This window comes from Eptatretus burgeri, chromosome 3, assembly GCF_056783735.1.
Source record: "Eptatretus burgeri isolate ZD-2024b chromosome 3, Ebu_testis_v1, whole genome shotgun sequence".
In the NCBI taxonomy this organism is placed as follows: Eukaryota; Metazoa; Chordata; class Myxini; order Myxiniformes; family Myxinidae; genus Eptatretus; species Eptatretus burgeri.
In genome coordinates this window covers 77419742-77430227 of record NC_140963.1, presented here as the reverse complement: position 1 = coordinate 77430227, position 10486 = coordinate 77419742, and the positions used below count along the sequence as shown (strand labels likewise).

At 47.6% G+C, this 10486-nt stretch overlaps 1 protein-coding gene across 1 annotated transcript in view; it reads left to right on the top strand.

Annotated features, from left to right (window-relative positions):
• Nucleotides 1-500: 500 nt before the first annotated feature.
• LOC147030236 (uncharacterized) overlaps nt 501-10486 on the top strand; it is a 21911-nt gene continuing 11925 nt past the window's right edge. Inside the window, exons 1-3 of the mRNA XM_085874072.1 lie at nt 501-948; nt 8408-8884; nt 9227-9352. Coding sequence (XP_085730198.1) covers nt 8440-8884; nt 9227-9352 — 571 coding nt within the window. The 5' untranslated portion in view covers nt 501-948; nt 8408-8439. The remainder of the gene's footprint in view (nt 949-8407; nt 8885-9226; nt 9353-10486) is intronic.

The following is a 10486-nucleotide window of genomic DNA, read 5'->3' as shown; positions in this document are numbered from 1 at the left end:
TACCGCTTGCCAAGCAGCTTGCTCGATTCAAAGCGCTCAAGCAAGCACTCCAACAATGCTCCTGTGGGACTCGAACAAATGCTGTCCGAGAGGTCGTTCAGATGAAAAGTACAGGTAACGATAAAAGTATGACCCGCACGTTTTAATATCGTCCTTTGTGACGGTAGAATTGACGAATTAACAACCGATCGTTTGAAATTCCACTACGGCGGCCATGTTTCTTCACACGGTCGCACGGCTCTTAATCGCTTGCTTAGTTTGCCAAGCGGTTGATACGGAACGGCTGGCTTGGAAAGCGATAGCAAGCCGCTTGCTCACGGAATACGCCGCAGGTTTGAAACGGCTTGAACTGACAGCATGATCGAGATAGATGACGTCATAGATGGATGACGTTTCACGTCAGAAGTGCATTTTCTAGCGAGCGTCTCGCTGTGAAATAATTTAATGAAAACGTGAATAAGAAAGAACATCGAATTGTAAAAATGGTTAAAAGTGAAAAAGGAATTTTAATCGAATGACAACGACCGGAAGTAAAATGTCTTTTTTTTATTTTGAAAGAAAACCACTCTATAAAACATGTCGAGAGGAACGTTAATGTCTATAAAATGTGTTTTGAATGTTTAACAAAAATTTGTATTTGAGAGGAAGCTTGAGATGAGGTGAGACGGACGTATTGACCATCCGAACCCACGATCGAACTCCTCGTGCCGAGCCGAGCCGGCCTGCCCGCTCCACCGCCAGCGGGTACGACCTGCCCATCTGGTCTCGCGGCACTTACCTTACAGTTACGTCACCGAGAGTACGTCATGGTGGCGCGTGCGTGTCACGAGGGACACTGAACTGGGCTCGCGCCTCACTCGATCTCTCTCTCAGGCCTGTACCTCCGAACCATTCGGCATCGGAACTCTCCGACATTTACAGGGAAGCCCTCATCTCCTGCACCCACAGGTAACCTTCCTTATCGATAATAACAATGGATGACTCCTGCCCCTTATTCCCTTATAATTACCATCGGGAGCAATCTTTGTGCCAGCCCTCACCTTAAACAAACATTCACAGGTACAACACCCTCCTCCCTCACACCATCTTTGTTCCAGTGTCCGATTGATTTTACTGCACTGTGCACGTAATCATTATTATAGTTTATTTTTTAACATTAATTCCAGGTTCATGGGAGAAGTAATTAAATACGAGAAACGCACGTTCTCCGTGAGTGGCAGGGGGCAACAGGAAATGGGGGCGGGGGGGCAACAGGGAATGGGGGCGGGGGGACAACAGGGAATGGGGGCGGGGGACAACAGGGAATGGGGGCGGGGAACAACAGGGAATGGGGGCGGGGGACAACAGGGAATGGGGGCGGGGGACAACAGGGAATGGGGGCGGGGGACAACAGGGAATGGGGGCGGGGGACAACAGGGAATGGGGGCGGGGGACAACAGGGAATGGGGGCGGGGGACAACAGGGAATGGGGGCGGGGGGACAACAGGGAATGGGGGCGGGGGAACAACAGGGAATGGGGGCGGGGGAACAACAGGGAATGGGGGCGGGGGAACAACAGGGAATGGGGGCGGGGGAACAACAGGGAATGGGGGCGGGGGAACAACAGGGAATGGGAGCGGGGGGCAACAGGGAATGGGAGCGGGGGGCAACAGGGAATGGGAGCGGGGGGCAACAGGGAATGGGAGCGGGGGGCAACAGGGAATGGGGGCGGGGGGCAACAGGGAATGGGGGTGGGGGCAACAGGGAATGGGGGGCAACACGAAATGGGGGCGGGGTAACAGGAAATGTGGGCAGGGGAGTGGGAGGTTAAGGAAATGGGGGCTGGGGGGGTAACAGGAAATGGGGGCAGGGGTGGGGTAGAGGTTGTGCGTTTTCAGTCCCTTTACCTTAGTTATACTTTTTTTACACCATGAAGCGCCAAAATGATGTTTTATACTCGACCGGGGGGGGGGGGGGGTTAGGGTGTTATCCTCACTATTATTGTTGTTATTGTTATTACTACCTCATCAGACCACTACCGAAATTGTACGGAGGTTGTGTTTTCACTCCTATCTGTTTGTCGGTGAATATGATATCTCAAATCATGGTGGACGGTTTGGACGAAACTTGGTGGACAGGTTGGGTGTGGGACAAGGACGAATTGATTCGATTTTGGTGAAAATCTGGATCTGAATCCGGATACGAGAATTATCTTGGTGATTCTTCACCATTAAGAAATCGGACCAAACACAATATAAAGTATGATATCTCAAGAAGTTGTGGAGGAGTTATGACAAAACTATGTGGATGAGTTGGGTAGGTAACAATATCAAGCCAATTAGATTTTGGTTGAGGTCCGGATCCAGATCCGGCCTATCGGTGGGATACAAAATGGAAACTGTTAAGCCTGGCGGAGGGATGCGCTCCAGCGAGTGCCGTTTTAGTTTTGTAAAATATTGTTACGAATTTGGAATTCAATTGCACACAACATACAGGTTCCCTTAGTCAGCTATGTCGATAAGTACATGTTCCCTAGATCGCTCACCTTCCATTGTTTAAATGTTTTGAAATCGATGAGATGCGCTGCAGATCGATTTAATAGTTAGGGAGTGAACATTGGAGACGTCCCTCCCCCTCTTCTGCGAAGAGGAAGAAGAACCCTGCGGTGACGTCAACAACTCCCACCCGTGGTTGAGCGGGGGGTGGATCACGAGGGCATGAGTCACGCCAGGTGCGGGGGAGGGGATGCAAAGGATAAAGAGGACATCTTTTCTTTGTTCAAAAAGAGTCCGGTGGTAGAGCTGAGTTCGTGGGAGTCCCGTGGCAGAGTTCGTGTGCTGAGTCCCGTGGGAGGAGTAAACTTTTTGCTTCGGCAGTTGTGGGAGTCGGGAGGAAGCCAGAAGCCAAGGAGCTGTGTGGAAGTCCGGGCGTCGCGAAGGAGACACGAGCTGGAGGCGCAGCCTTGCCTGCTGTGTTGCGCAAACCGCGCGTTCGTGTGGAGAGAGCCGGAGAGAGCTCGCCTGCCACACAGAAGACCCGAGCCCGACCGCGGCTACGCTAGCTGCCGTGGGGAAGGAGCATCGCGGGTCGCCCAAGCGCGTTCGTGTGGAGAGAGCTGGAGAGAGCTCGCCTGCCACACGGAAGGCCCGAGCTCGACCACGGCTATGCTGGCTGCCGTGGGGAAGGAGCATCGCGGGTCGCCCAAGCGCGTTCGTGTGGAGAGAGCTCGCCTGCCACACGGAAGGCCCGAGCTCGACCGCGGCTACGCGAGCTGCTGTGGGGACGGGACGTCGCGGGTTGCCAAAGCCAGACACCACGAGGGTGCAGGTAACCTGCAACGGTCTCGTGGGACTCGTTCGGTCTACCAAGTCCCACGCCATAAAGACCCAAGAGGTCCAGTCTGACCCCATTGCCTTTGATGGGGTCTTTTTCCTACTTTTCTTTCGAATGAATGTTGTGGCGCCGAGTTCCGTAAGTAAAACTGTGTAAATGACTGTACATTAATAATTACTTATAGACGGTTGCAGTTCTTTTGTTGCTTGTATAATTGCATACGTGTTTTGCCTTATTTAATTGCATATGTGTTTCATTATAATAAATGTCCTTGTGTGAATGTAAACCTGCTCGTTTCGTCCATTCCCTCATTGACTGAACATTTCTTGTGTTCGGAGTTAGAAAGCCGTTGGTTTGCCGTAATAGGGGGACATTTGGACCGACGGTTCTCGGCGATTACGCCGCTCGGAATCGCGCACGGACAAGCTCGCCTCGGCGGCTTGCTCCATACGAGTTCCGGCGAGGGTGGAATACCCCGGTAGTTGGATCACGTGGGTATTTAGGTACATTGAAGATTGGCAAACGACCCTACCCCACGTGATCTGCCCATTGGTGTATTTCGGTTCTTGTACAAGGACCCGTCGCTCGGAGTTATCCGGGCGGCGATCTATATTCCGGGCGATCGGTCGAGCCGACTCGACTTGCGGCTCCGTTCAGAGCGGTTGGTTGGCGGCTGACCCCTGGCCGTAACAATATTATTATTATTATTATTGTTATTTCTTTTACTCGAAGCACCCGCTCCCTACGGGAGCCGTCAAGGGCGTCATGTTATGATATTTATGCCTATTTTACTCCAAGAGGTCCCAGAATTACACACCCCAAAAATGGTTGCAATCAGTTCAGCCATTTTTGCGGTACCTGGAAACAGACAGACAGACGGTGAATTTTAGTAAGATTAGTAGCAGCCTTGGAAAAACACCACGATAAGCTATCGATACACCTCAACACGGATTTTGCCCGAGGTGGAAAACCCCCTTTGGTAGAGGGGCAAATGAAGTCACTATAACCTCCATCATGTAAACCTTAGTCCTCCTATCAAGTTTAATTGAGATTGGATAAGTTATGACTGAATGTATTGTTGCGAATTCGTGCCCGCCGGCGTGCGATCGGCCGCCCGACTCGAATGGCAGCCGCCTCGCCCACCGGAACGAACAATTCTGTCGTGACCCTCTCGGAACAACGCCGGGAGCAAGTCACGGGTGGGGGTTTAACCCCACCACGACCGTGCCAATTGCCCACCCGCGCAGGATAGGGTTGCTCGCTAAATTCGATCTACCTAAGTACCTGCGCAGATGGTCGACCGGGCGATCGTACCTCGCCGCAGGCAGACTCTGGACACGAACTGCTTAAGCGGTCCGTTCCGTGTTATCGGGATAACCGAGCGGTGTTATCGTCGGCCTCGACGGTTCCGATTAATTATCGGGCGTATTAAACCCACTACGAACCCTTTACGTGAAGCAGGATGGAGAGTCAATAAAGAAAAGACGAAGCGAAACGGGAAAACAGTTCACACAATGCACATTTATGACACGACACACGGAGAGCACACAGATACAGCCAAACAGTAAAAATGCACCTATATCAGGAAAACAAAAGAAACAACGACGCAGAGTTACAACCAAATACGCATACACACGGCAACACTTACACAGTTCTACTTTACAAGACACGGCGCTGACACATATTTACTCAAAAGCAAAGGAAAGATGCCACCCTCATAGACAAGGGGGCAGACTGGCCTGTAGGCCAATGTGTGCGCGGGACCTGAAGGAGCGGTCAGGTCCGCGAGACCAGGTGGGTCCTTCCCGCGTCCTCGTGGCGCGTTGGCGGACGAGCCGCAGACGTCCGCGTGGCTGTGCCCCGACTCCGTGCTCCTTCGCGGGTTTCGTTGGCACGACGTTTGGAGTGGGGTGGGAATGGGGCCCCCTTGTTGCACTATCTCAGCGCGGGGGAAAAGGGGGAATTGTTGATGCTCTGGGGGAGGGAGAATGGCTGGCTTGGGTCCCGCGACGAGCGATCTCCCGCCGCGACCTCGTCGCCGACCGCCATCCTTCTCGCCTCGGACCCGAGCTCCTTGGCCTCTTGCCACAACTCTCCTCAGCCGACTGCAGAACCCAACTCGACGCCTTCGTCTCCCGACTCCACTCTCTGCCACCAAAACTGACTCTGTCAAAACTCTCTGCCACATTCCACCGCTGCCACACTCTGCTCTTCCAAACTGACTCTGCAACGATTCGCCTTGCGCTCGGCCTTTTATAGGCCGACAGGAGAACCCACATGCAAATTTCTGGATCAGGATGAGCTCGGGGGCGGAGCCACACTCGCCCATTGGACGGAGGAAAAGTGGGTGTGAACCTCCCCTGATCCTAGAATTTGCATATTTCGATTTCACACGGACGTGCCTGGAGGCGGGCCCAAGCCGCTCCGTGCTTGCTGATTCAACGGATCAGAAGTGGGCGTGTAGCATTCTTGATCCGAATTTTCCCTCGGAAAGGCCGCTATTTGCACTCGCGGCTCGGTGCGCATCGCTTGAACGAGCCCAAGACAGCCCGATGCTCAGTGTTCACAGGTGATGCGGGAATGGCCGTAGAAGGAGAGAGGTGAGGGTGGTGGAGGGTTTATCGGTGGTGGTTTGATGGTTATGGCAGTTGATTCAAAATAAAGATAGAACAGAAAAACGCCTAACTCAAAGCATCGCAGCCCGAATGAATCACATAACACCCCTCTAAACAACGGGTTTGGGGCTTTAGAGTTATCTCACCTACGGGACCTGAATAGTGGTTTGCGAATTTCCACAGCCGTAACAGTATCATGGTCAAACAGACAGACAGACACATATTTTCGTATAATTATAAGGACATAATTTCCAAGGATTACAAAGACCGACAATGGACAAATACACAAGAGATGGGAATTGAACCGAGTTACCCTGAGTTATTAGGTCAGATGAGAAGATTAAAATGACCAACCCACATGTTATATTCAGTCATTCCATCTGAAATCACCAAATTTAAGAAAATGTTCCCAGTTGACCCCCTCAGATTTACATTAAACTTTCATAAAATAGTTCCCAGGTATCAAAATGAAGCTGCGTAAAATTTTAGGTCCATAGATGTGGTCAACTCCGAGATATTGAGGGTTGAAAATGTGGTCGTGGCCCTATTTTTATAGTCGTTGCGAGCATCACAAAATGAACGGCTACTTTTAAACTCCCACAACTTTTTTAATATTAATGCTAGAGCCTTGAAATCTTCAGAGATTATTCTTCTATAACTGATCTGTAAGAAACAAACATAAAACTGAGTATACCTCTATTAAATTTTATGACTTGATCAGTTGAAATCCAGAAAAAAAAATGTTGGTTTTGTATGAAGATCCAACTTTGAGACCCCATATATTTTTATTGACACATCCCAGAAGCTTGAAATTTTTTCATGTAATAACTGTATGGTAGTAGTATTCAAATACATGTTTACTTTTCTTAATCAGTCATATATAATACAGTCATGATCCCTCAAAAATTGAAATTTTCATTTTCAGGTGAGGATTACAAATATATGACAAGGTATACCACTTCAAATTGTTCACCATTGGAAAGAGCATATTCTAGTTTACAAAAGTGTCAAATATCAAAGTGGTATATATTTTTTTAATATATTTTCCATTTTTTTAAAAACTGTTGTTAACACAATCATGAATACATGAAGTGTGTGCATGGTGTGGGCACCATGGTAATCATGAATGATTAATTCTATGATTCAAGTTAATAATACAAAAATATATCACATACTGCAACAACAATGTAATAAAACATTTCACGTAAATTATTTGAATAGGTCCTTGATCTGCTTTTCCAAGTCAGGTGCGAGCTTGTACTGCCTCCCAGTTGACCTTAGGGGAGCATCAATAACTTTCATCACATGGACCAAAGGAACCCAACAAATGTCCTCCCTTGAATGTAACTATATACACTGCTGACATCAGCAGATCAGCCACTATTCCTGAGTTCTATTTTTAGCCCCAGCCAGATGAGTTAAGCTCTTGCTATTTACAAATGAGAAACAAAGAATTACAAATTCAAATTTCAAAGTATTGTGTTCATGGTATCCTAATAGCAGATGATATGTCGGTACATTGTATATACATGCACTACACATATATATACTACATGTAAAAGGACTGTTCATAAAATAGCACACAACGTGCACAGCACTGGCAGAACATCATATATTCAAATATTTTAAAAATATTGATAGAAACATTATACCACTGATATTTGAGACTTTTGTCAACTTGAATATGCTCTTTCCAATGGTGAACAATTTGAAGTGGTATACCTTGTCATATATTTGCAAGCCTCACCTGAATTTCTGGGAAAAATGAAAATTTTCAATTTTTGAGGGATCATGACTGTATTATATATGACTGATTAAGAAAAGTAAACATGTATTTGAATACTACTACCATACAGTTACTACATGAAAAAATTTCAAGCTTCTGGAATGGGTCAATAAAAATATATGGGGTCTCAAAGTTGGGTCTTCATACAAAACCAACCTTTTTTTTCTGGATTTCAACTGATCAGGTCATAAAAATTAAGAGGTATACTCAGTTTTATGTTTTTCTTACAGAGCGGTAATAGAAGAATAATCTGAAAATTTCAAGGCTCTAGCATTAATACTTAAAAAGTTGTGGGAGATTAAAAGTAGCCGTTCATTTTGTGATGCTCGCAACGACCATAAAAATAGGGCCACAACCACATTTTGTTCCCTCAATATCTTGGAGTTGACCGCATCTATGGACCTAAAATTTTACGCAGCTTCATTTTGATACCTGGGAACTATTTTATGAAAGTTTAAAGTAAATCTGAAGGGGTTAACTGGGAGGCCTCCGGTGATATGAGGTGGAATGACTCTTCAGGTAAAGCGTTTAAACACGGCACGGTGACCTTGTCCTATTTGAACGTTTGTTGAATGATTGTTTATAAACTAACATATGTTATCTCCATGATGGAGTAATACATATATCGTTCTCCCCTTTAGCAGTGTGTTAGGATATGAACCACGTTCGTTACCCAGCATTTTCTCACCCTCAGGTTACCTCACATTTGTGGGCTTAACAGCACCAATGGCGGCAAAAACTCAGCGGCATCATCCTGTGGATTTTTCGGCTTGGCTGGTGGCACACGGAGCCACCACGGAGCTCACCGGAGCACTGCAGCGCGAGTTGGGCATTGAGACGCTCGAGATGCTTGTGGCTTGTGCTGAGGACATGGGGATCCGTGCGGAGCTGCTGACCCACGCACGTACACGCCTGCCCTTTGGCTCCTATGCCATGCTCGCCCGCCTTCTCCGTCGCGCCGCTAAGTGGGCGGGATCAACGTTTTGCGATGGGGACGATGCCGGGAAGATTTTTTTGGCTTCTCCCCTGCTCTCGTCTTTACTCGACGCCATCGTGTGCATGCTGACGGGCCTAAGCCGGGAGCTCATCGCGTCAGCGAGGCAGTTCCGCGGCCTCAACACCATGCTCGGTGATCATGAGGCGCAGCAACTGTCAGCTGGTGGCGGTGATGGTGGGTACAAACTGTGTTGTTCCACTGACCGTTGGTCCCAGGAAGCCTGCTCTCGGCTAATCCTATGGGTAGGCATTTGTAAAAGAGGACTGTTGCATACGCTTCTGCCTTTGCGCATTAACCATGCTGAAAAAGGGGACGTGTAGATTGTCTTGTAGACCTGCACAGTGTTTGGTGCCCATGTTTCGTATTGTGCTGATGTGCTTATTTCAGCATATCGTGTTTCTGGATCATCCGTGATGAAAATGGCATTTTCAGGAAAGAGAGAAAAATGTTTTTGGTGCTTTTCTGTGTATTCATTCCTCTGCAATACGGGTTACAGACATTGCAGTGTCTTTCCAGGCACGGCTGACCTGAACAAGTTTGAGGATTCTTACGATGGTGCGGAAACGGTTGGCACTGAGCACTGCAACAGTGAGGAACATATGTGGAGGCCGAATAGCATCAAGATGGAGGGGGAGTTTGATGGTAGGCCTGTGCACACTTATATCTTTGAACTTGTTACCCTCACCAGAGGAGAGGGTATTGCATTTGGGTCTGTTTGTCTGTCACTTGGCCCAAAAAAAATTCTTTTGACGAGTATGTTGATCGCTTTTGTTTGTTTGTTTGTCTGTCCACTCACCTTCAATTGCCTAAAGGTCACAATTTTAAACCGATCTTGACAAAATTTCACCAAATGGTGGAGTTAGTGGTCTGATAGAATCTTATTTTTGAGGTTGAAAGGTCATTATAGGCAACAACTTTTTCGAATTTCTAAAATTGTCAATTTTCATTTGAATTTGCATATTAGGTCAATGAATTCAACCACCAACAATTTTTGAGGTCCACATGGGCCGAAATTTGTAAAATTGTCAATTTTAATCTGATTGACTTGAATTCAGTGAGCTATGATAATCCTGTTCAAATTTCAACGGCCAATTATTTTTGAGGTTAACATATGCCAAAAGGTCAACAATTTGTGTGGAATTTCTAAAATCCTCGATTTTCTTCTGATTGACTTGAAATTTGAACCGGATTTGCATATCAGGTCAAATAATTCAACCACCAAATATTTTTAAGGTCAAAAGCTCAACTTAGGCCTAATTTCTAAAAATGAGAAATTTTGGGCCAAGCCAAAAACCCATATATTTTACATTATATATATATTGTTGCGGAAATAGCCCTTAGTTGTTCGTCATTCGGCTGCACCCGTCAGGGGTCGCCACAGCGGATCATCCGTTATGATCCGCATACTGATTTGGCACAGGTTTTACGCCGGATGCCCTTCCTGACGCAACCCTGGTCGCCTCTTACGACATGGCGATAAGGATTGGGTTTCGCCATGATTCCGGGCTGCCCGACCTCCTCTCATAGCGCGGCCCGGCGCAGAGCTCCCGTCGTCAAGCGATCCTCCAACCCAAGCCTCCGAGTAGCCGGATTACGGGTGTACGCCACTATGCCCGGTGAAATAGCCCTTAGTGTGTAACTAAATATAGGATTAGCCCAGATCCCCCATTAAATGCATGTTTAGCCAGGTTGTTCGGTAAATGGACGCTACATGTGTCGGGAGGTGTAAGAGGCTGTTCATCGTTGGTACATTGGTGGTGGACCGAGAGGTTCTTC